This window comes from Drosophila gunungcola, assembly GCF_025200985.1.
Source record: "Drosophila gunungcola strain Sukarami chromosome X unlocalized genomic scaffold, Dgunungcola_SK_2 000056F, whole genome shotgun sequence".
Lineage (NCBI taxonomy): Eukaryota > Metazoa > Arthropoda > Insecta > Diptera > Drosophilidae > Drosophila > Drosophila gunungcola.
This window is the reverse complement of record NW_026453195.1, coordinates 262,702-288,958: the sequence shown is the minus strand read 5'-3', so window position 1 is coordinate 288,958 and position 26,257 is coordinate 262,702. Positions and strand designations below refer to the sequence as shown.

The window sequence follows — 26,257 nt, the reverse complement described above, 5'->3', positions numbered from 1 at the left end:
TATTCACACTAACGATATTCTACTTAGTTAAAAGTAGCGCTTTTCTAAACCTCTAAAAAAGATGTATGATTTATACGGTTCTTTTAATCAATAACAATCTTAAACGATTTGGCAGCTTGTCGCGAAAACCGATTTCGACATCGAGTTTCAAACGATTACCGATTATCCACAAACAATACAATTATTCAGGTTAAACCGTTTTCCATGTGCAATATTATAGTTTTTTTTTTGTTTCCTGTTCTGTGTCAAGTCTTTATTATCATTTGTTAGCATGATGTCCTCAGTGTTTAGGTTTGTTACTTACCGCGTTTAAGACCGATAACTTAATTTTCGTAATTACATTGATTTGCACATCATGACAAACCGATTAGAAACAGCGAGAGAAGTATGAAATCTATATAATATGTTTTTTAGCACGTAAGAAAGGCGAAAATGATGTCACAAAAAACTTTGTTATGTAAACACTTAGTATATGTAATGCCTAAGTTTTGTTCCCGACTTTTGATAAACGACTAGAATTTTTTGTTCTATGCGATAATTAATTATTATGATTATGTAATGTATGTACTATATATTTATATATTTCTGCTGCTAAAAGACGAGGCTGTTGGGGCAGTATTAACAATCAGCAGCAGTTAACAGACATTTAAATATATGAAACATTCCCGAGAAAGTTAAATTTCCCCCAAAAACAGATTCCCCAACAGCCTCGAGTCTTAAAAATCGGCAAGCCTAGAGTTAATTGCGTATTATGTTATGGCAAGCGAAGGCACAAATTATACGATATCTAAAATAGTTTATACAAATTTATACCCATGCATATGGAGCATTGTTGGCCAAAGTCTAGACTTGGCCCGCGCAAAGTTGGTGTTAACTGATTTGATAGACCAATAAGTGCGGAATTTGTGAAAAATACTGATCAAACAATTGCCCCACTTAGTGAATCATCGGTGAGGTATAATGAACCCCCGTCGATAGCAGCTAATTTTAATGCCTTGTCATTTCGATTTGATAAATGTGAAAAGACTGCAGTTTATCAATTTAGCGGGCGAATGCCAACGACTTGGGCCAGACAGAAAGCAGACGGTAAAACGATTTGTTGACCCTGCCAAACGGTCGAAACTCCTTTCAACCCAATTAATTAGCGGGCAAACTCGCATATAGCATATACATAACGCAAATAAATCAAGTTCAGCTTCCATTGAGCAAAATCAGTCTTCAATGTTAATTTTAATTTGCACTTATTTATTGCGTTTCTTGTTTCATTCATTGTTGACCATTGAGCAAAACCCAACAAACCAACAAACAAAATTCAAATCACAAATGGAATGTAGTTGACAAAATACCACAACAAATAGTGTTATATACTTTACATATACAAAAATATATATACATAACTATATCAATATAACGATAAAACTGACAACTGAAGATTAGAGAAAACTCGCAGGGCTACAGCAAGGATGAAGTAAAATTCAACTAAAACTACAAAATTCAATAAAATTAAACAGATATACAAAACGAAATCAAAGTTACAATTTTTAGTATTAAATAAATAAAATGAAAAGCAAAAAATATAGCGTTTTATTGGGAATTAATTCAGGCAATTTCAGCTTATCGGTCAGGGAAAAAATTCAACCCCATCAATGAACCCTAGCACTGAACCCCAGTTTTTAATCTACTTGTAGTCTATGTGTGTACTAAATACGCTGTAGAAATCAGCACGTGCTGCCAAAATAAAGCGCACAGCCATAAGAGTAACTGTTTTGTTTGACAAAAAAAACCGAATTTTGAAAAACGTTTTTTGAAAATTTATTTTTGTCCAAATTTCTGACTTTTTTGTAAGAAATTTTTTGCAGAAATTTGACAATCTGAAAAAATTTGAATGCCATTTGATTGGAAATTTTATTACGAATTCAACGGTGTATAACATTCCAACATTTGACCATTATTTCCCAGGGTTTTGACACAAAAACCAAGTTTTAATGTTTTTTTTTTGTGATTTTTGGCGAGTTTTCAAACAAAATTATTTCTGAAGAGTCTTTTTGCTGTAACTTTGCCAAAATAAGACCCAAAGTCAAAAGAGTTGCTATTTTGAACAGCTGACAGCCTATACCATCCAAACTTGATCAATTGAAAACAATTAATTTAGTTTTGACAACAAAACCGAATTTTGAAATATGTTTTTTGAAAAATTTATTTTTGTCCAAATTTCTGACTTTTTTGTAAGGGGGTACATCATCATTTTTTGCAGAAATTTGGAAATCTGAAAAAATTTTAACTGTGAATGCCATTTGATTGGAAATTTTATTACGAATTCAACGGTGTATGACATTCCAACATTTGACCATTATTTCCCAGGGTTTTGACACAAAAACCAAGTTTTAATGTTTTTTTTTTGTGATTTTTGGCGAGTTTTCAAACAAAATTATTTCTGAAGAGTCTTTTTGCTGTAACTTTGCCAAAATAAGACCCAAAGTCAAAAGAGTTGGTATTTTTAACAGCTGGCAACATATACCATCCAACCCTGATTGATTAAAACAATTAATTTAGTTTTGACAAAAAATCCGAATTTTGAAATATGTATTTTGAAAAATTTATTTTTGTCCAAATTTCTGACTTTTTTGTAAGGGGGTACATCATCATTTTTTGCAGAAACTTGAAAATCTGAAAAAATTTTAACTGTGAATGCCATTTGATTGGAAATTTTATTACGAATTCAACGGTGTATGACATTCCAACATTTGACCATTATTTCCCAGGGTTTTGACACAAAAACCAAGTTTTAATGTTTTTTTTTGTGATTTTTGGCGAGTTTTCAAACAAAATTATTTCTGAAGAGTCTTTTTGCTGTAACTTTGCCAAAATAAGACCCAAAGTCAAAAGAGTTGCTTTTTTGAACAGCTGGCAACCTATACCATCCAACCCTGATTGATTAAAAACAATTAATTTAGTTTTGACAAAAAATCCGAATTTTGAAATATGTATTTTGAAAAATTTATTTTTGTCCAAATTTCTGACTTTTTTGTAAGGGGGTACATCATCATTTTTTGCAGAAATTTGGAAATCTGAAAAAATTTTAACTGTGAATGCCATTTGATTGGAAATTTTATTACGAATTCAACGGTGTATGACATTCCAACATTTGACCATTATTTCCCAGGGTTTTGACACAAAAACCAAGTTTTAATGTTTTTTGTTTGTGATTTTTGGCGAGTTTTCAAACAAAATTATTTCTGAAGAGTCTTTTTGCTGTTACTTTGCCAAAATAAGACCCAAAGTCAAAAGAGTTGCTTTTTTGAACAACTGGCAATCTATACCATCCAACCCTGATTGATTAAAAACAAACAATTTAGTTTTGACAAAAAATCCGAATTTTGAAATATGTATTTTGAAAATTTTATTTTTGTCCAAATTTCTGACTTTTTTGTAAGGGGGTACATCATCATTTTTTGCAGAAATTTGGAAATCTGAAAAAATTTTAACTGTGAATGCCATTTGATTGGAAATTTTATTACGAATTCAACGGTGTATGACATTCCAACATTTGACCATTATTTCCCAGGGTTTTGACACAAAAACCAAGTTTTAATGTTTTTTGTTTGTGATTTTTGGCGAGTTTTCAAACAAAATTATTTCTGAAGAGTCTTTTTGCTGTTACTTTGCCAAAATAAGACCCAAAGTCAAAAGAGTTGGTATTTTGAACAGCTGGCAACCTATACCATCCAACCCTGATTGATTAAAACAATTAATTTAGTTTTGACAAAAAATCCGAATTTTGAAATATGTATTTTGAAAAATTTATTTTTGTCCAAATTTCTGACTTTTTTGTAAGGGGGTACATCATCATTTTTTGCAGAAACTTGAAAATCTGAAAAAATTTTAACTGTGAATGCCATTTGATTGGAAATTTTATTACGAATTCAACGGTGTATGACATTCCAACATTTGACCATTATTTCCCAGGGTTTTGACACAAAAACCAAGTTTTAATGTTTTTTTTTTGTGATTTTTGGCGAGTTTTCAAACAAAATTATTTCTGAAGAGTCTTTTTGCTGTAACTTTGCCAAAATAAGACCCAAAGTCAAAAGAGTTGGTATTTTGAACAGCTGGCAACCTATACCATCCAACCCTGATTGATTAAAACAATTAATTTAGTTTTGACAAAAAATCCGAATTTTGAAATATGTATTTTGAAAAATTTATTTTTGTCCAAATTTCTGACTTTTTTGTAAGGGGGTACATCATCATTTTTTGCAGAAACTTGAAAATCTGAAAAAATTTTAACTGTGAATGCCATTTGATTGGAAATTTTATTACGAATTCAACGGTGTATGACATTCCAACATTTGACCATTATTTCCCAGGGTTTTGACACAAAAACCAAGTTTTAATGTTTTTTTTTTGTGATTTTTGGCGAGTTTTCAAACAAAATTATTTCTGAAGAGTCTTTTTGCTGTAACTTTGCCAAAATAAGACCCAAAGTCAAAAGAGTTGGTATTTTGAACAGCTGGCAACCTATACCATCCAACCCTGATTGATTAAAACAATTAATTTAGTTTTGACAAAAAATCCGAATTTTGAAATATGTATTTTGAAAAATTTATTTTTGTCCAAATTTCTGACTTTTTTGTAAGGGGGTACATCATCATTTTTTGCAGAAACTTGAAAATCTGAAAAAATTTTAACTGTGAATGCCATTTGATTGGAAATTTTATTACGAATTCAACGGTGTATGACATTCCAACATTTGACCATTATTTCCCAGGGTTTTGACACAAAAACCAAGTTTTAATGTTTTTTTTTGTGATTTTTGGCGAGTTTTCAAACAAAATTATTTCTGAAGAGTCTTTTTGCTGTAACTTTGCCAAAATAAGACCCAAAGTCAAAAGAGTTGCTTTTTTGAACAGCTGGCAACCTATACCATCCAACCCTGATTGATTAAAAACAATTAATTTAGTTTTGACAAAAAATCCGAATTTTGAAATATGTATTTTGAAAAATTTATTTTTGTCCAAATTTCTGACTTTTTTGTAAGGGGGTACATCATCATTTTTTGCAGAAATTTGGAAATCTGAAAAAATTTTAACTGTGAATGCCATTTGATTGGAAATTTTATTACGAATTCAACGGTGTATGACATTCCAACATTTGACCATTATTTCCCAGGGTTTTGACACAAAAACCAAGTTTTAATGTTTTTGTTTGTGATTTTTGGCGAGTTTTCAAACAAAATTATTTCTGAAGAGTCTTTTTGCTGTTACTTTGCCAAAATAAGACCCAAAGTCAAAAGAGTTGCTTTTTTGAACAACTGGCAATCTATACCATCCAACCCTGATTGATTAAAAACAAACAATTTAGTTTTGACAAAAAATCCGAATTTTGAAATATGTATTTTGAAAAATTTATTTTTGTCCAAATTTCTGACTTTTTTGTAAGGGGGTACATCATCATTTTTTGCAGAAATTTGGAAATCTGAAAAAATTTTAACTGTGAATGCCATTTGATTGGAAATTTTATTACGAATTCAACGGTGTATGACATTCCAACATTTGACCAATATTTCCCAGGGTTTTGACACAAAAACCAAGCTTTAATGTTTTTTTTTTGTGATTTTTGGCGAGTTTTCAAACAAAATTATTTCTGAAGAGTCTTTTTGCTGTAACTTTGCCAAAATAAGACCCAAAGTCAAAAGAGTTGCTTTTTTGAACAGCTGGCAACCTATACCATCCAACCCTGATTGATTAAAAACAATTAATTTAGTTTTGACAAAAAATCCGAATTTTGAAATATGTATTTTGAAAAATTTATTTTTGTCCAAATTTCTGACTTTTTTGTAAGGGGGTACATCATCATTTTTTGCAGAAATTTGGAAATCTGAAAAAATTTTAACTGTGAATGCCATTTGATTGGAAATTTTATTACGAATTCAACGGTGTATGACATTCCAACATTTGACCATTATTTTCCAAATTTCTGACTTTTTTGTAGGGGGGTACATCATCATTTTTTGCAGAAATATGAAAATCTGAAAACATTTTAACTGTGAATGCCATTTGATTGGAAATTTTATTACGAATTCAACGGTGAATGACTTTCCAACATTTGACCATTATTTCCCAGGGTTTATTCAAAAACCCGATTTATTAAGAGTCTTTTATTGTAAAGATTTATAAAATGAAGCCTTAGACTTTTGTTTGTTGTAACTTAAATACGATTTATTATATGTACCACTTATTATTATTTACGATAATATGTTGTAGTTCATTCTACTTTTTTTTAGTTTTGCCAAGAATCAGTTCTATAAAAGTCCAAAGTCGGACAAAATTGTTATTTTCAATAAATTATCATTTTTAGTATGGTTTCGATACGTTACTCCCAAAAACGTTTGCCTTAAATTAATTTTCGAGTCCTTTTTATTATAATTCCAATCGCCGCCCAAACCAGTTAGAAAAAACCACATGTATTGTATTGTGTATTTTTTTTTATTTTTTAGTGCATTTGCTTAACTAGAGAGTATATGTATGTAGTTTATGATTAAAGTTAATTATTTAATATCATTAACAAGTAGGGGGTAGGGGTTTTTTTCGGGGTCTCAGGGGAGTGTTTGATACTATAGCTTTATGTTTTTTTGTTGAGGATGGTGTGGATGTCTTTTTGGGTTCTTGCTCTTCTTAAACTCATCACTATCTCGCTGACCATATATATATTTATTGCATAGTATTGCTGGTCCAACAAAAAACTCGCACTAAATCCTAAGTAATAGCAGCTAAAAAAAAAAAGAAAAAAACATGGGAAATATCCGCAAGATGGGGGCTGCCTTAGGGTTCTAGTTCTTGGTTGTGGAAAATACGTTAGGTAAAAACTAAGCCTACGGTATGCATATAACTTCGCGTCCGGTGTTCGGGTGTTCGTGGGTCAGTGGATCAAAAAGGTGGTGGTGGTGGTTTAACAACAATCTATAAATCGATAACAATTGTGGAGACGGTACGTCCTCCACATCATCCATCCCTGCCCCCCTATTCGTCCAGGCAGATGGTGCGCAAGATGGCCTCCACCACGGAGTAGGGATCGCAGTTGGAGCTGGGCCGGCGATCCTCGAAGTAGCCCTTGCCATCGTCGTTCACTCCGCGGGGAATGCGTATGCTGCAGCCGCGGTTGGCCACTCCGGCACTGAAGTCGTTGATGGAGCTCGTCTCGTGCTTTCCGGTCAGACGACGGGCGTTGTCCTGGCCCTGCTTGGGGTCGTAGGCCCGGATGTGCCGCTCGTGGCACTTGGACAGCTTGGCCACCGCCTTCTCGATGTCCCGGATGCCGCCATCTTCGCGCATCGCCTTCGTGGAGACGTTGGTGTGGGCACCGGCGCCGTTCCAGTCGCCGGGCATCGGCTTGGGGTCCAAAGTGGACACAATCTGTATGTTACAAAAAATGTTGACATTAGTAAACTATCAACAAGAAATATAAATGGGGCTAAGAACTTACGCCAAACTCCTCGGAGATGCGGTGCAAGAGGAAACGGGCCATCCAAAGGTCGTCGCCGATGGAGATTCCCACGCAGGGTCCCACTTGGAATTCCCACTGGGCGGGCATCACTTCAGCATTGGTGCCGGACACCTTGATTCCGGCGTACAGACAGGCCCGGTAGTGGGCATCCACAATGTCGCGGGCGTAGACCTGAGATGGGTAACCAAATGTTGGTCAAATATCATATATAATTTAAACCATAATTCTGAAATATTTAACCATTGCTATATGTCGAAGAACTAAACAAAAAATTAAAAAACAGAAAAGTTATAATTTTTTTCATTTATTTTTCCGATTGTTCCTTTGAGAGATATATGATATAGTCGTCCGACTTTGATGAAATTTAAACCGTAAATCGGAAATATTTAACCATTACTAAATGTCGAAGAACTAAACAAAAAAATAAAAACAGAAAAGTTATAATTTTTTTTCATTTATTTTTCCGATTGTTCCTATGGGAGCTATATGCTATAGTCGTCCGATCCGGCTCGTTCCGACTTATATACTACCTGCAATAGAAAGACAACTTTTGGGAAAGTTTCATGCAGATAGCTTTAAAACTGAGAGACTAGTTTGCATATAAACGGACGGACAGACGGACAGACGGACAGACGGACAGACGGACGGACAGACGGACAGACGGACGGACAGACGGACATGGCTAGATCGACTCTACTAGTGATGCTGATCAAGAATATATATACTTTATAGGGTCGGAAACGTCTCCTTCACTGCGTTGCAAACTTCTGACTGAAATTATAATACCCTCTGCAAGGGTATAAAAATTACGTATACGCCACAGTGGTTGGCGACAAGTAAACAAGTTTTTCTGATCTTTCAAATGTTTTGGCTCTTATTAATTAGGTTAAAAATCCTTTTAAGATATTAATATTATATGTGTAAATGTATTTTAAATATGCAGAATCAGGAATTATTGCTTTTTCTAGTGCTTCGATCAATTTAAACCTTTAATGGACTCACCTTATTGGCACCAACGCCGCAGTAGTAGGGTCCCTGGGGTCCGGGGAAGCCGTTCTTGGGCCAGCCAAGTGGATGGCCATCGAAGTCGAGGAAGGTGTACTCCTGCTCGATGCCGAACCAGGGTTCCGCGTCCACGCACTTGTTGGCCACCTCCAGACAGGTCTTGCGCTTATTGGTATCCGTGGGGGTGCCGTCGAACTTGTAGGTGTCGCACATCACCAGAATGTTGTTGCCGCGGCGGAAGGGGTCCTTGTAGATGGCCACCGGGTACAGGTAGGTGTCCGAGTTGGATCCCTCGGCCTGGTAGCACGAGCTTCCATCGTAGTTCCACACGGGCAGCTCTATAATGGTGGAAAATAAAGAAAAAAGAAGTGGGGGTTAGTCCATATCCAATCCATATCCATATCGCTGCTGAGGGGGGTTAATTTTAAAGGGTGACCTCGTCGCTCACTTAGCATGCGATACCCTCGAATTAAATGTAATTGACGGCAATTGAATGAGCATGGAAGTGGGGTTCCAAAAGGTTCCGTTTGAAAGTTCACATCTCCCCATTAGTAACCCCTTATTTCAGTCCTAAGCTCGTTAACTTATTGTTGCAAGTAATCAATTGAAAAATTAAATATATCAAACCAAATATTTAACAAAAAAAAATGATACTATCAAAATTTAATGGTTTTCAGATTTAGCCAAATAATTTCCTCATCAAGTTATTATAATCGTTATCTATAAAAGTCTTAGATAAATGGTAATCAATAACGTCACATTTCGAGCTAAAAAAAATTTAAGTGATTTGTAGACGTTCTCTAATTTGACACAACAGGGCAAACAATATTTTAAGTCCTTAACCCCTTTAGGACTTTTATTTCGTTTTAAAATGATTGATGACAATATAATGTCTTAATTTATGAAGCACTTTCGTTATTTAAGAGAAACCGGCAGAGAGTCATTTAGTTTGTTGAGTATTTTATTTTGATTGATTTATGACTAACTTAAAACAGGTTTTTGTTTCGAACAATTAGGTGACTTTCTATGAAAATAATGGTGTAGCGTAAATACAGAAGCTATTTATTATTGTAAACTAAATGCTGTTGTGTATGACTGATTTAAAACATGTTATATATATTTTCTTTTATTAATAGCTTGCCCTATTTTTCTATAGTTGCCTATCCTACTGTACCTTTGTTTATGTAAAGGCCTATGCATATGAATTAAATTTGTTGTGCACCTATTAAGTTTCAAAACGCAAGCTGCGACCGCGCCACCCTCCTGTTTTTCCGCAACTTGTCTTGCATTTTGATGATCCATCAAAAAATTGGGGCTTGTGAGTGAGAATGAAAACTTAGATAAGGGGGATGTGGTGTTGGGTGACGGAAGTTTGTTTACTCGCTAACTCGTTTCCCCATTGTCTGTTGTTTATTATAATAAATAGTTAATTCCCCCCATATGTAAATAATGCTAATGAAAATATTTCACTTATGCAAATTTCTGGGCGAATGCAGGGGGTTGCATTGCATTGTTGTAACAGGCGGGGGGTGACCTTGAGCCAGCGATTTCATTTACAATCTGGTATCTCGTGTTGGTTCTCTATCTCTATCTCTATCTTCCATTCCCATTGCGGCTGTATGGGTGTGCTCGAGTATCTGTGTGCCACTCGAATTGATAAACAGCTGTAGATTTTCCACAAACACATCGTGGCGCAAATAGCGACTGCATCTCAAATACAAATGTCAGTGTGTCACTGTGCCAGTAGCACTACAGTTATTAGCCTTGCCTTGCCTTGCTTTGCTCTCCAACCAGCCACCAAACACCACCCACTACCCACCGCCCCCTATGTACAGTGTACAGTGTACAACCCTTGCAAACACTGTTGCTATTTGCTTCCGATTTCTGTCCTACACAGAAAGAATAACATGAAAATCTGATTGCACTATCAGCCGTTGGAGATTGCACTTCTTGAGATCATGAATCTTGAAAATTACTAATTGGAGTAGTAAATCTTAATTCATTTAGTATAGTTGTTCAACCGATATTTCACAAGCTTTGAAACTCTATTATGATTATCAATGGAAAATACCTAATAAAGCATTTTAAAGAAATAATAAAATGTAATCAATCTAAAAGTGATTTTAAATCAATTCTTCAATTCAAAAATTATTTTCTAATAATAATGGCTTTAAGCAAAAGATTTATTATAAATATGTGTAATCTTTACTTTTTAACCACTATTCCAACTGATTTTTTCTCTCCCTCTATGTCTTTCTTGCCTGCTCATCCTTGAAGTGACTAGCAATTTTGTGTGTTAAGTGTTTAAAAATGCAATCGAGTTAAAAGTTTTCAATTACTTTTGGTTGTGGAGGGGTGAAAACGAACAGACAACAAAATCGATTGTCCTTTATTGAAAGAGGCACGCTTTAACGATTAAATGTAATTTGTTGACAATTTTCTTTGCAAGTGCTCAATTAGAATTTCGCTTTGAACTTGAAATGGGGGAGGGAGAAGGGGCATATGCAGTTCTACACCTCCCTTTTGCACATTAGGGTGCGTCACACACTCATCAAATACAAATTTATCCAATTTCTCTCACACCTACACGCCATATGACCGTCCTTTTCCAACGCTAGTCAAATGCAATTTCTGTGAGGGGAACCGTTGCGAGTGTGGGTCCGGTTCTTAATTAGTAATTGTGTTTTGCTTTTGCTTTCAAGTGTAAGTGTAATAATTAAGTTGACAGGTTGATCGGGGTTTACAAAGTTGGGGGTTTTTTCTTAAGCCGAACAGACAACTGTCCGTCCTTGTCGCTCGGCTGATTGGGTTTGCGGTTACATCTTCCAATTGGCAACTACGCCAACTGGAACATTTCTTATTTGCACTTTTGTTTAGTTTTTTTTATTGAAATACATTTTTTTGTTTCTAAAAGCTAAATTTTTAAAAAATATATATTAAAAAAAGATTTCTTTAGGATTGAGTTAAACCAAATTGCTAATGTTGTTATTATTGGGGTTGACAACACTCTGATTTTCTGAGCAGTTAAAAGTCTTTATAAACGTGAGTCACAACTAAGTAAGAAAGTTCAAAATTAGTTTACAATACCCCCAATACCCATCCATACCCCTAATTGCTTCCTTCTCTTACTCCGTGGGTAATTGCACATTAAATCGCAATCAATTAGCAGCGAGCACTTTTGTGCTCTTTCAAGTCCGGACGGCCTTTTATAAAGCACCCCGATTAAATCGCATTATCAGACGCGAGTCGTGAAAATACTGTTTTAAGACCATAAAGCAAGCACTTCCCAGACGTTCGACCAGCTGAAGACCCGCCGCCAGAATCGTGCCAAGGCAAAGGTCATCGCTGGGGTTGTATAACCCCGTACCCCGTGTGAGGGATCAATAAAAAACCGCAACAGACGAAGCCGTTCATTGCCACAATTTTTGGGGCGTTTATGTGCTAGATGGGCTATTCAGACGTTCGTAAAATCGCACAGATCGAGTATAGTATAGATATAGCCATACAATATAGAGCTATTGCGTAGTAATTGCTTGCAAATGTGACTTTTAAAGCGAATTAAAACTGACAATTTGCCTGCGTAAGATAGCGGACGATAATACTATATATATTATGTGTTTAAATATTTTCTGATTTTGTGTAATTTATAATTTATGTGTCTATGTCTTTGTCAATATAAATAAACAATGTCTTTTTTAGAGATTTGGTTGTTCTGAATTATTGGTGATTTACAGATTCATTGAGACGGTCACAAACCTTTTAGATTTTCTCTACATTTAAGTTCTATAATAAATATAATGATTTGATATACAAAACTTGTGAAAAAGCAAACACATCTTTTAAAATTAGAAATTTACTCAATTAGCTTCTAATTTAAGATTGAGCCAGTATTTCTGGTCATTAAAAGTGTTTGACTAATTTTAAAAAATTAGCACCTGGCGAGACATAACTTTTTTCATTTTCTTAGTCTTTTAAATTTAAGCATTTATATATTTATATATTTTTTTGAAATTCTTTAGTTTTTTCTTTCCAAGTCATCTTGAACTTGAATTTAAGTTCATTAACACGCGACCTATTAAATCCCAATTACGATTTTTAGCTGATTATAAAAGCAACTTGTATGGGTGAAAACTAGTGGAACACCGCAATAAATCAAGCCAGCGTCTGAGACGGATACATTTCTAACTCTTTTCCCACTTCAGATAAGATTACACTCGCAGAAAATCAAGTATTTCGCACATAAATCAAGTGCGAACGCGACCTATGTTGCGATAAGTATGAAATTACTTAATGCCGGTATTTCAAGTACTTGATCCAGGCGCCATTTAACAATAAACTAATCGAGAATTATAATTAAGGTTCACCGAACAAATAGGCATTTGGCCTAAAAAAGAGTTAAATGTTTAATAAATTTGAAAGTAATAGGAAGTTAAATGTCACGGACGATAATGATCGTGGCCATTGAGCTCCTATACCGCTTTAAACGCTAATACTTTTATCAAGTTACAGCAGGCTTATCATAAGTCTTGAGTTGCTGATTTTTGAGTGTACATATGGGATTACCACAAATCCCTTACAAGTATAACAATTTCGTTTTAGAAAACATAACAAAAGAACCTGGGATTCTTGATAATGGAACTATTTGTGATTGACTTTTAGCAGTAAATAAAATAGTAAGATTAAGAACTGAAGTTTTGAGATTCATGATAAAAAAAAACCTGGTAGACCTAATTTTGTATTTTATTCAAAAATATTAGCAGTTTATTCAAAGAAAAAAATAAAAAACAAGAAATAAAGTCAAATGTAAATACATATCTTATTGATTAGAAAATTTCAGAATGTTTTGTTGATAACTAGGCTACTAAGCAGGTAATCTTGATCCTTTTCTAACAGAAATGTTTCTGCACTTTTCTCAAAATTTATTCGGAAGACTTGACCGTTTGAAGACTTACCTTTGGGGCTCTCCGGAATAAAGTCGAGGGTGCGGTCCTTGCAGCGCAGGTCCTCGCCGGTGCCGTCGATCCACACGTAGGTGGCCTGGACGATATTCTCCTGCAGCGGCAGCGACAGGTAGCGATCGAGGATCGTCTTGTTGATGCGCGCGTTGGGCGAGTCCTCCAGGATCCTAGCGGACATACTGCTGTTGCGATTAGGGCACCCAACAAAAAAAAAGGGTGGATATACAAATCGTAAGCGGATCAGAAATAAACAATGTTCTTTTGGCACTCGGTTTTCTTAGGTTTGGCGAGGGATTCCCCTTTATATTTTCTCTTTTGGAGATGATCTGCACACCTGATTTATTTGCACTCGGATTGGACCTGGTTGCTATCTGATTGGTGGCGGGACGACGGCTGCGTCCTTTCTTTCTGATTGGGATTTGGATTTGGTGTGCGCGGAAGCGTTGCTGGAACACGACTAAGCTGGAGCCCCTTGTTCCAACTCAATTTATAATGACCAACAACAAACAACAAAGCAAAACAAAAGCAACGCGCTCGCGTTTGCCTCTTGTTGTTGCTGTAGTTCTGTGTTGTTGCTATTAGTGTAGTATAAACTATACTATACACTATACTATACACTACACACTACACACCGTACTATACTTACAACAAACTACCAGCGACTGCGACGCCGGCAGCGACGTCGGCAGCACGCCATTGAAAAACAAAAGCAACAGCTGTTGTCGCCGCAGCAAAAGCAGCGCTGCAGCAGCGCAGCCGCTGCACGATCAACGCCCCCTCTATCTCGCTCGCACTCCCACTCCCACCCACTGATTAGACGCTCTGCAGTTTGTCGCCGGTGTCGCGTGCGAGAGCGAGAGGGCGCTAGAGCTCTCTCAATTGGATTCCTGGCTGACGCTTCCGGTTACACCAAAAAAAAAAATTAATGCACATTTCATTCTTAAATTCCCATACAAATTACCTGATTGAATAAACGAGTGCGCAAGCAAATATTAAAATATTTGACAAAATCTAAGCATAGAAAATTTTAAATAAATAAATATTGGACAGAGTTTATGATAAGTCACAAAAAGTGTAAAACCCATTTAAATTGTTATAATATCAATATTTAAAATAATTAATAAAAAAAAATTGCTTTTAAAATAATACCCTTTTTTAATTTAAACATCCCATTTGTATCAGAATTCAACTTAAACTTTGAAGTTTCCACACAATGCACCGATTTGTGTTCTGTGTAAGATTAACAGTTGCAGGTTGAGGAGTTGCCAAATTGTTTTGTTTGTTTTTAATTCACTTTTGATTTGCAAGCAGATGCGTTTAAATGAGTAAATGTCGCCTTATCAGCTGGATCGCCAGCAAATGATTTATTTATTTCTTTTTTTGTCTTGTTTTGACAAGGACAAGGACAGTCGGCTGATGTAATGATGAACAACTTACGCTGAATGCATTTTATTGTGCGCTTTTAATGTTTTCCCGAACTCTTAACGAAAGTATTTCCACACGCGAACTATGAACTGGCGGCACTTGAGTTGAGTTTGAATAGAACGCTTTCTTAATTCCGGTGAGGAGTTTCGAATTGAGCTGATACAGTGGGCACTTCTTTGGAGCGACTGCGCAGATCCAGCGGCGATTGATCCGCTTTTATAGGCTCTCCGATCCGATTCGATCAGTTCGCACTCGGACAGCTGGGGGGATGTTCGGATGTGTGACTCGATTTTTTGATTATTTTTATGGCGCATAAAGCAAACACGACCATGTGCTAATTACCTTTTCAAGATTCTCACATATTTATTATTATTTGGCGTCGCGCCCGCCTCGTCAAGCTGAGAAACAAAGGCAAAAAGGGAGCTACTCCTTTGGCCCACAAAAATCGCCACCCCTTAACCCCTTAACCCCTTGAAGCCTCCCCCCCCCCCAACTGAAACTCCTTAACACCCTCTTGCAACTGCGTACCATACACCCGCCGCAAAATGTTGGCCTTGTTTGCAGGCCGGAGGTGTAAAAAACTTAATTGCAAACGAGTTTCGCACAGAAAGGTTAACTGTTTGGACGGATTTTAATGGCTTCGTCTAGGCGGTAATGTTAGCTGACCGGAATCGACAACTTATCAGGGCAGTTTTCCATATTTGATACTGACATGTTCTACCCTACATGGTGTTAAACAATATGTTTCCTATGGCGGTATTTTTACTTTTCAAAAAAGGTATTACAATTACACTGTTTACAACTTTTTAAAAAAACTTTACCCTGTTAAACTGTTTTAAAAAAAAAATAAAGGAAATCTTTCGGTTTTAATTGAACAAAGAAGAGTAATACATTTTCAGTAATCAAAGCTTAATAAATACAAATATCTAACATATTTAAGACCGCAAATAAAGAAGGTGAAAAAACTAATTAAAACAAACTTTTTTCCTTTAAGAAAGGCTAATTTACACTTTTATTTAAAACATTTTGTCTATTCAATTTTCTATTTATATTACTATCTTTAGTGCTAAATTAGTTCGTTAAACCTATTTTCTCTTTGGGTGTATCCAATTCGGTAGCTGATCTAAATTTAAACGCAAATAAAAACGTCTGGACGGGCAGACGGTCGCAAGAAACAACAATTTAACGTATCAAATAAATTGCGACAAGCTACATTTTATTTCAATTTTAAATGCACAATTAACATATGTCCCGGCCAGCCGAAAACGCACAGACAAACATAAAATAAAACAAACAAGCAAACGTGAAATAATTTTCTATTAATCGTCTGCTGCGTCTTTAATTCCGCTCAGTGTTGGCAAGAAAACTTTTTTTCGTGGGAAGAAAAGCCAAAAAAGCCATTTAATTTGGTTTAAATGTGATTAATAACTGAACCTTTGTTCATTGAAATGATCATTTCACAGGTGTTTATTTGGAGCTTTAATTAAATTACTCAGTAGTCACGTGTGCGTATATATATATGCAGTTGATCAACACTGCGTATGAGTTATTTAATTAGTCATTTCATATATCTCACAATTTCGTTTTCCTTAATAGCAATGTTTCATTTAACCATTTCAAAAAGAAACAAAATGTGTGTATTTTATAAAAATATTTAGCAATTTTTAATAAATAAACACGGTCACCACTGCGTATACGTAATTTTATTCAAAGTGTTTGTAAAACGTTGATATTGGTATTATGTTGATTGATGCTTAATAGTTCATTAATTTAAAAACAATGTAAGAATTTAAAGCTTTTAAAATGTTTAAACACTTCTAAATTTTTGAACCAAAAGAAAATAAGACATTTTAAATTGAAATTATATTTTTTTTCAAATTGGTTTATTGATAAAATTAACCATTAAATAATAAAAGCCGTAAATCATTTTTTAATTGTTTTTAGTCTTTTAAGTCTTACTTTAAAATTATTAAAAATATACATATAAAATTCTTACATGTAATAATATATAAGAAAAATGGAATATATTTATAAATTTGTACATCCCTTATGATATATATATATTTAGGGCCAGCTAATTTAAAAAAAGGCCAAAAAAGTGGCTAATTAGTCAACGCTGGCTATCCGATCACGTGAACGGCGCATGCGTTTCCCGCTGCGGTCATCAGCCGTCCGCCGATCGTCGTCCGTCTTCTGGTGTTTGCTCGCATTTAACGAGGCTTTTTCGCGAGCCTCTCTCTCTTGCCGGCTGCATTCAAATTGGCTTAGGCGACGGGCAGGCGATCGTGGGGCCATAAAGCCCGAAAAGCGAACAAAAAGCCAGCTAAAAAGTGTAAAACTTCGATCTGCGATAGTGATAGTGCTGGTCAAGATTAGGGGCCCAGGAGGTGGTCAGTCTTAAATACCCGGCTAGAAGAAGAGCCGGCGACGCGTGGCGGCGATAACCGACTTAGCGGTAAGTAGGTGAAGGCAGCGGCCATTATATGGACCCCCCATATATACGTATGTATATTTATATGACTAATTGATTGGCGCAGACTGTGGAAATTGGGGAATTTGAATTGGCATTACTACTTCTCATATTTCACATTAATTTCGCCAGCTTAATTGGCGACCATCAAGGGGCAATTTATGATCGAGGTCCATCATCAGGCGTTGGTTCTATTTTTAGGCCCCGCGTTGGGCGCCAGTTTCCCGGTTGACCAGCTCATCGGGGTCACCAGTTCATCGGGGTCACCGATTCAGCACTAGATCCCGGCGGCGGGAAATATTGGCAATTCAGTAAAATTTGTGGTTGCAAGTGATACGTTTACAATCACAAGTTCTCAATGTCACGTTTTTGTTTTGCATTGTTATCTGTAGTATCTGGGTTTTTATACATACAAATATTTATCTTTCTACCTAACTGTATAATTACTTATATTTATATGCTTAAATTGATTTGTTTAATAATTAAATAAACACCAGCAGCTTTGTTTACTATTTGGCAACGTTTAACTCTAATTTGTTATTTATATTTACAAGGTATCCAAACAAATTAAAATTACTAGCTTATTTTTCGCACTACCTTAGACTTAGTAATAATAATATCAGTTGTTCCTTTAAAAACTGGCATTAAGACTTTTCAATTACTAGCTGATGCAGATTTAGAGATTTAATTCCTGCGAATTCAAACGAAATGTTCCAGAACCATTATCAGTAAATCGATGGTGGTCACCATCGCATTATTATTGGGCGCCATTTACTAGGGATGTCTATCGCTCCATCGAGTGGATTTCACTCTTTTGCTAGTTGGCTGCCTCTGTTTGGGTTTGGCCACTTGTGGGCTGCCATAAAGTTGCATAATCCGTCGCCCAATGGCCGATAGCCGCCGGCCAGCCAAAGATTGGAGGCAAATAGTGTTTCTGATTCCGGCCGGGGACCCTGAACTTTGCCAGTGTTACGTATTTTCAGCCGCTTAGCTGGAAAGTCTGTGTAGGGGTTGTTAGTCTGCAGTTTCAAAACGTAACAGAAAAAAAGCAAAGAAAGAAAAAACCCGAATAAAAATTATGAAATGCGACACTCTTTATGCCCCCAATTGGCGTATAAACTCTATTAAACAATTTATGCTTTAAACTGTCTGAATTGCTTAACTTCTTTATGACACTCGCATTCGCATTCGGCTTCGGGCCCGCACGCTTATTTATTCTATAATAAACTTATCTAATAGTCATGTGCACTATATGCCCGCCATGGCTGTATTGTTTTTGGTTCTGGTTCTGTTGATGGTGCTGGGGATGTTTTGTGGTGCCAATTCAGTTCGGTTTGCTTTGGATCGGCTTGTCATGAAACAAAACGGGAAACAGAAAACAGAAAACAGAACTGAACCGAGCTGCGTGATCGGATACTCTTGTGCCCCCCAAATGCCCATGCCCCTCATCCGAATTAAGGCTTAGCTCCCTCGGACTCAGCTGATTCTACTGTTTCTAGTGACTCTTCAAAAACAATGTCAGGCCATCTCAATTGATATGAGTACTGGGAGCTTCCCCCCATACACTTCTGAATCTATAATACGACAGTGATGTCTAGGTCATATCCTTACCCAGGTTTAAATTAACCTTCAGAAACAAACCAGAAATAGATTTACAAAAAATACTATTAAAATATGTTTATTATATTCATGTGCATTTTTAAAATTTTAAATAAAACTTGAGCAATTTCTAGATTGTTACTTACATGTTTAAGAAAATTATTAATAAAAAATTGTTTATTTTAATATTTTTTTTTTTTTGTTTTCTGTCTAGAATTTTGTTTTTCTTTTTTTCTGAGGCTTTACTGTATTAGTGTTGCGTGTTAACAAGTGGGTGTGCGTGTTCAGAAGGGGGTGCGTTTATAAGGAGGCGGTATGTGGGAGGCACTTACCCTGTTGCTAGGAAGCTGCAATTTGGTGGTGCCTAGCACAAAACAAACAAAAAAAAAAATAAAACTATAAACCAAATGCATATGGAAAAGGGGCAACTACCGGCTGCTTAACAATTGGCGTTGATTCAATTTGCTATCCATTTGCGGTGCTCGGCACTGCCGTTGCAATTATGCCCATCAAATCTATCCCAATCCCGCGAATCAAGCAATTTACCCATCATCATTATTATCATCATCCAGTGTTTTATATCAATTTGGATGCCCTTGTATTTTCGGAGGAGGGCAATTTTATCACATATTAAAAAGTTGTCTCTTTTAGGATATAAAAATTAATTTTAAACGGGATTTTTATTACACTTTAGACATATACAAGAAATCTCATCTCTCATATTATTTCCTATACGTTTGTAATTGAAAATTGAATGTTTAATTCACAGAATTATAAACAAGGAGAATTTGCCCAAAAATAAAAAGCTCATAAAGAGAAAGTTCAACTTTTTTTATATGTTATATTATTTTGTAAATCAGTATTGTGTTTGGTGTAAGATTTCTTCTGATTGTTTTTAATTTATAAATAGAGTGAGCGGTGCTCAAGATCGACCTTCGAGGGCGTAGCGGCTTTTTCAAACCCGATCAAACAAAAAAAAAAAACCAAAAACCCCTGGAGCCTCCAGGTGTGTGTGTGTGTGTGTGTGTGCCATCGCTGACGGCACCAGCCCGAGGAACGTGCACTGCTAATCTAAGTATATACTATATAAAAAAGTGGTATAAAAGGTAAAAAAAAAACTCCGACTCGTCTGTGGCGTTGACATCAAAACTTCAATACATCAATGGTCGCACTCGAAAACCCGAACACAGACGGTCGGACAGGTTTGCATGATTTATGACGCCGCCGCTGTGACAGGCTTCACGGCGAACAGGTGCGGACTCCACTAGGGGGTTAAGGTGCTCAGTGGGTTAACTTGCGAATTTCAGGTGCTCTACTTTCCATATAATCCAGTCAAGTAATACAGGTATTGAAAACTAATTTTGTTTCGAGACAATTGGCAAATTGAAGAATATAAAATAAAGGATTTGGGCTTTTTTACCCTGTAAAAATCATTAAAATAAAGTACCAAAATATCTTAAAACTGTTTCTACCTGAATTGACTTTCCTTGGCATAAACATTTTCCCCTTCAATCACGTGATACAAACAAAACAAGCTGCTTTATATCCAATCTGTTTGGCACCACATTTCTGATTTGCGATAAGGCCAACTATTATAAGCAATTAAAACCTTATCAATGTGACTCATCAAGGTGACTGATTAGTATAAAGTAAATTGCAAATGTGCTTTACTTAGCGATATAAAATAATAATATTTGCATTGCATAAATATTAGATGTTAACCGAGAACAAGCAGGCGGACTACAACCAAAACAGCACAGACAAGAAATTAGATAAGTTGTGTGACTTTAAGCCGATTTAAAGGGAATTCCATTAAGTTAGTTTGGTGATAAGCCAGACTAATCCGACTTGGAGAAAAATCAATAAAAATCATAGTGAGCAGGGCAAACAATACAATTACAATAAAAATATACATTTTAGGTATCCAGAACCCATTGAATCCGCTCCTGAAACCTCATGCTGTGCGTGAGTGGGTTTGAGATTAGTTAAAAACGCATGAATTTGACGAGTCCGACGTCCGAGTGCCTTAATCTTGATTTGTTTGTATTTTGATTACTGAAATTAGCGGCTAGCGCTAATTGATGCATTAGCTCTGATTGCGACTCGTTCCCGGCTACTTGTGCCTGTCGACCGCTTCGATTCTCGATCTGTCCCATAAATAAAGTAACAAAGGGAGAAGCTCACGAGTCCTAGGGATACGGAGGATATCCACTATGTCACCAATTATCAAGACTTTTAAATAGCGAAATTTACTGATTACTGGTCGAACTTTGGCAAACTTTGCCTGAATAACAAGTCAATTAAATGGGCCAGCTCAGATTTTGGGGTTTCGGGAGGGGGTTACACTACAAAGCAATATATATTTAAAATATTCAATCTTAAAAAAATTGTTTCTTGAATATAGGAAAAAATTTCTTGATTTAAGGAAATAAGGACTTAAAAGGAGAAAATTACATTACAGCCTAAGGCTATATAAGATATTTATTTCCAATTCCATTATTTTTTTAATTTGTTAATTACAATCAAAACTATTAAGTTCTACGTTCGAGTCCTGTCTTAGGAAACCAAATAATTAATTTACTAAAATTAATAAATATGGCAAAACTATTTTATAAATAGAAAATTATAAAGAAAACTAAAAATAAAACTTAACTCTATAAATTTGGTCTGCATTCTTTTCTCGAGTGTGAAAGTAGGATTTAAGTTGCCTATATAAGGGAGGTTTCTTGCCAGGACGTGGCTCAAAGGTGTTTCAACCATGGTCAAGTGGTTTCGGTTCCTCAAGCGCGACCAGCAGCTGTCCGTGTATTTCTTTGCAGTGCCCCGTCTCAGCCTGGACATAATGGGCTATTGGCCCGGAGACACCGGTGATCGTCTGCCCCGGAGATCCATTGTCCACTTTGTGATCCTGTCGATTGGCGTCATCACCGAATGGCATGCAGGACTGCGGTTCCTGGACCAGCAGCAGATAACCCTGGCCCTGGAGACCCTCTGTCCAGCGGGAACTTCGGCGGTCACGCTCCTCAAGATGTTTCTCATGCTGCGCTACCGCCGGGATCTGTCGACCATGTCGAATCGCCTGAGGTGCCTCCTCTTCGACCTGAAGTCGGAGCGATCCGATCAGCAGGACATCCGACTGAGCCAGTCGGTCAAGGCGGCCCGCATCAACTTCTGGCCCCTGTCCACCGGATTCTTCACCTGCACCACCTACAACCTGAAGCCACTGCTGATCGCCTTGGTCCTGTATCTCCAGGATCGCTTCGACGGATTCGTCTGGTTCACCCCCTTCAATATGACGTGAGCAGTGAAATTAAAATTATCCTTACAGAGAGTCAAACTAAAAGTGACAGATAATCTTTTTTTTTTAATTTTCTTTTATTCAATGCTAAAACAATGAAATTTCAATACTATTAAAAAATACTAAAAAGAACTTATATTTTGGTTGTATATAACGGGGTAGTTTTTAATATAATCAGAATATTAGATCACAACGGTATTTTTCACTTCAAGGCTAACAAGTTTATCCTTGAAATACCTATAACTTCACTGATAAAAAAAATGGAATAGTAAAAATTAACATCTGACTATTTCATTCAAAATGTTATACATAATATTTGAACTAAACAATAAATCAAAATATTAAATACAATGCGTATTAGATTGCATTATTTAGTATACACAAATTTTATTTAATTAGGAAAATATTAAAATTAAAATGGGTTCTATTTGAGTTAAACATGGATTAAATATTACAGAATGCCCACGGTTCTAATGAGATCTCCATTCTTCCCCCTGACCTACGTTTTCATTGCCTATACGGGCTATGTGACCGTATTTATGTTCGGAGGCTGCGATGGTTTTTATTTCGAGTTCTGTGCCCACTTGTCATCCCTGTTTGAAGTGCTCCAGGCGGAGCTTCGATCCATTTTCAAGCCCTACGAAGGTGAGCTTACAATTAGCCTCAAAATATTTTAATTTGATTATTTTTGAAGATTATTTGGAGCTTTCGCCGGTGCAGCTTTATAGTCTGGAGCAGCGAATGCGGGAAGTCATCATGAGGCAGAATGCGATTATCGAGCTGACCAAGATTTTCCGGGAGCGTTATACCATTATTACATTGGCCCATTTTGTGTCCGCTGCCATGGTGATTGGCTTCAGCATGGTCAATCTTCTGACAGCAGGAGGCAATAGTCTGGGAGCCCTGCTCTATGTGGCCTATACGGTGGCCGCCTTGAGTCAACTGCTGGTCTATTGCTATGGCGGCACTCTTGTGGCCGAAAGTGTGAGTTAAGTGGCTCTTGAGTGATTTTTCCTGCAACCTCCTACTTATAGAGTGTGGAGCTGTGCCGAGTGATGAGCTCTTGTCCCTGGCAATTGTTTAAGCCTCCACAGCGGCGCCTCGTTCAACTAATGCTCCTGCGATCTCAACGACCCATATCCATGGCAGTGCCTTTCTTTTCCCCTTCACTGGCCTCCTTTGCTGCGGTAAGATACATAAATTCAAAAAAATCTTTCTAAAATGTTATAATGAAAAGACTAAAAGTATGCAATACAAAATGAGCCTTGTATTTTGTGATGAATTCATGGGACTTTAGCATTTGAAAATATATATTGTTGCATACTTTTAGACACCTTTTTACTCATGTGATTTTAAAACTTTATGTGAGTAATGTGGCAAGCTGGTTTATGTAGTTTATGGTTCATAAAATCATTTTTTATTAAACATTTATAAAATTTATTTAATGATTTACCATTAAACTGAAACTTTTGTCTCCTGCAGATTCTTCAGACTTCGGGCTCTATAATTGCCCTCTGTAAATCTTTTCAATAAACAAATATATTTATAAAAATTTGAATCACTTAATTTGCTATTTCTTAAATAAATGGTTTATATATTGTAATCCTTTCAAACTCAAATGTATTTATTTAGCTCGTGAAATCTCTTTGAAGTACTGTTTATTCACAGAACCACATTTTTTGGGAGCCTTTTTCTATCGGCAATCTCCAATAATTAGGCGCTGACTCCACCATTCGCATGACCACTTCTAATTCATTTCCCAACCAAAACACGCGACCCAAACAATGGGGTCTCCTTAGTTGGCTGCAGAAAGCGGACCCGGAATGACATCGCCAGATGAGCGGAGTTTCTGGGAGCGGCACGAGTTCAAGTTCTACCAGTACGGCCATGTGTACGCCCTGATCTATGGCCAGGTGGTGATCGACTATGTGCCCCAGAGGGCGTTGAGGCGTGGCATTAAGGTCCTTCTCATTCTGTATGGCCACCTGTTTAGTTTGCTGTTGATTGTGGTACTGCCTGCATACTTTTGCTATCACTTTGGCACCCTAACCGATACTTTGGACCGGCGTTTGCAACTGCTCTTCTATGTGGGTTTCGCCAATACGGCCATTAAGTATGCCACCGTGATAGTGACCTATGTGGCCAATACCGTGCACTTTGAGGCCATCAACCAGAAGTGCACCCTGCAGAGGATGCATCTGGAGCGGGAGTTCAAGAATGCGCCGCAAGAACCAAAGAAACCCTTCGAGTTTCTCATGTACTTCAAGTTCTGCCTAATCAATCTGATGATGATGATCCAGGTGTGCGCCATTTTTGCCCAATACGGCGAGAAGGGTTCGGCTAGCCAGGTGCGAGTCCACTTCGCCGTCTACGCCTTTGTGCTGTGGAACTACACGGAGAACATGGCGGACTATTGCTACTGGATCAACGCCTCGGTGCTGAAGTACTACAGGCAGTTCAACCTCCAGTTGGATTCGCTGCGCGAGGAGATGGATGGGCTGAGGCCCGGCCGCGGAATGCTCCTGCATCGCTGCTGTGAGCTAAGCGATCGGCTGGAGGTGCTGCGTCGAAGGTGCCGCGAGATCCACGACCTGCAGAGGGAGAGCTTTCGCATGCACCAGTTCCAGCTGATCGGCCTCATGCTGAGCACCCTCATCAACAACCTGACCAACTTCTACACCCTGTTCCACATGCTGGCCAAGCAGTCGCTGGAGGAGGTCAGCTACCCGGTGGTCGTGGGCTCCGTCTACGCCACCGGCTTCTATATAGACACCTACATCGTGACTTTGGTCAATGAGCACATCAAGCTGGAGCTGGAGAACGTAGCCCTGACCATGCGGCGGTTCGCCGAGCCACCGGCCAGGGACGAGCGACTCACCAGGGAGGTAAGCCATCGAAATCGACTCATCCAATTTGCTTTTATAGAAATATACAACACCTTTAAAAATCCTATTAAGGCTTGGTCCTATTAAGTCTTCTGCAAAAAGAGATTAAGTTTTGTGATTGAAACCTTGTAAAGTTTTTTTTTTTTTTAAATAATAAGAAAAAAGATAGTTGTGACCCATTCTAAGTCCTCTTGTTTAAAATTATATTGTTCTTATAAATTTTAACGAGCGACTCACCAGAGATGAAAGGTATTGAAATCCACTCAAACATTCAATTTGTTTTAATTAAAAAATACAAAAAATTCAAATGGAAAAGGTAATTAATATATTATATTGGTCACAAATGTAGAAATTTTTTTCAAAAGCACCATTTAAATCACTTACAAAACATTTAAAACAGCCACAGCTTTAGACGTGTAACATATTTCTAATAAATATAATAAGGGAAAAGGTAATCTTGTCCAAATCTGAAAAAAAATGTCCAACTATATTTTTCATAAGAATCTTTACCTATTCTCTAAAATTAAACTTAATGAAAGAATATCATTGATGAAAAAACAATTTAAAAATAAATATATAGTTATAAATATTTTGCTTATATCCAGATAGAACACCTTTCGCTGGAGCTACTCAACTACCAGCCACCAATGCTCTGTGGAATTTTGCACCTGGATCGCCGATTGGTCTACCTCATCGCTGTTACCGCATTTTCATACTTCATAACTCTGGTGCAGTTCGATCTCCTTCTGCGCAAGAAGTCCTAGCCAACGAAATGGTCTCCAAAGAGTTAAAATCTTAAAAGAGAACCCTAAAGAAACCGAATTTAAAACACAAAACTTAAAATATTCACAAACAAAAATTAAACATAAACGTCACAAAATAGTAAAACTTCAAAATGAAAAGTTTTTAATTGAGATTTTGATTATGGAGGACTTTTTATCTAGTTTTAAGTTTTATTTTTCATTTGCGTTATCAATATATCAAGATTTTATGTGGCATCTGTATTATTTGTGTATTATTTTTGTAAAGACAGCAAAGAGCTAATAATATATACACCCAAAAAATGACATAATATAGCCCCTAAACTTTTTTGTTTCATTTCTATACCGAAGTG

At 36.6% G+C, this 26,257-nt stretch overlaps 2 protein-coding genes across 10 annotated transcripts; one reads left to right on the top strand and one right to left on the bottom strand.

The window, feature by feature from the left end:
* Positions 1-6,466: 6,466 nt before the first annotated feature.
* LOC128261142 (glutamine synthetase 2 cytoplasmic) lies at positions 6,467-15,089 on the bottom strand. Of its 5 annotated transcripts, none has more exons than XM_052994630.1 (5): positions 14,904-15,089; positions 13,461-13,648; positions 8,506-8,846; positions 7,483-7,674; positions 6,467-7,412 (listed from the first exon to the last, which is right to left on the bottom strand). In XM_052994630.1, the coding sequence occupies exons 1-5, from the start codon at positions 14,912-14,914 to the stop codon at positions 7,020-7,022; spliced, it is 1,125 nt and encodes a 374-aa protein (XP_052850590.1). In that variant the 5' UTR covers positions 14,915-15,089; the 3' UTR covers positions 6,467-7,019. The 5 variants fall into 5 exon arrangements, with proteins under 5 accessions (XP_052850590.1, XP_052850591.1, XP_052850592.1 ...); XM_052994631.1 differs by having other exon boundaries at positions 13,461-13,645; XM_052994632.1 differs by having other exon boundaries at positions 13,461-13,633.
* A 1,917-nt stretch (positions 15,090-17,006) lies between these two features.
* Positions 17,007-26,001, top strand: LOC128261111 (gustatory receptor 10a). 5 transcript variants are annotated; one of them, XM_052994588.1, is made up of 7 exons: positions 17,007-17,346; positions 21,780-22,257; positions 22,716-22,903; positions 22,953-23,242; positions 23,293-23,445; positions 24,058-25,143; positions 25,749-26,001. In XM_052994588.1, exons 2-7 carry the CDS (start codon positions 21,803-21,805, stop codon positions 25,905-25,907), a joined length of 2,331 nt encoding a protein of 776 aa, XP_052850548.1. In that variant the 5' UTR covers positions 17,007-17,346; positions 21,780-21,802; the 3' UTR covers positions 25,908-26,001. The 5 variants fall into 5 exon arrangements, with proteins under 5 accessions (XP_052850548.1, XP_052850550.1, XP_052850549.1 ...); XM_052994590.1 differs by lacking the exon at positions 21,780-22,257 and having other exon boundaries at positions 22,964-23,242; XM_052994589.1 differs by lacking the exon at positions 21,780-22,257.
* Positions 26,002-26,257: the final 256 nt, after the last annotated feature.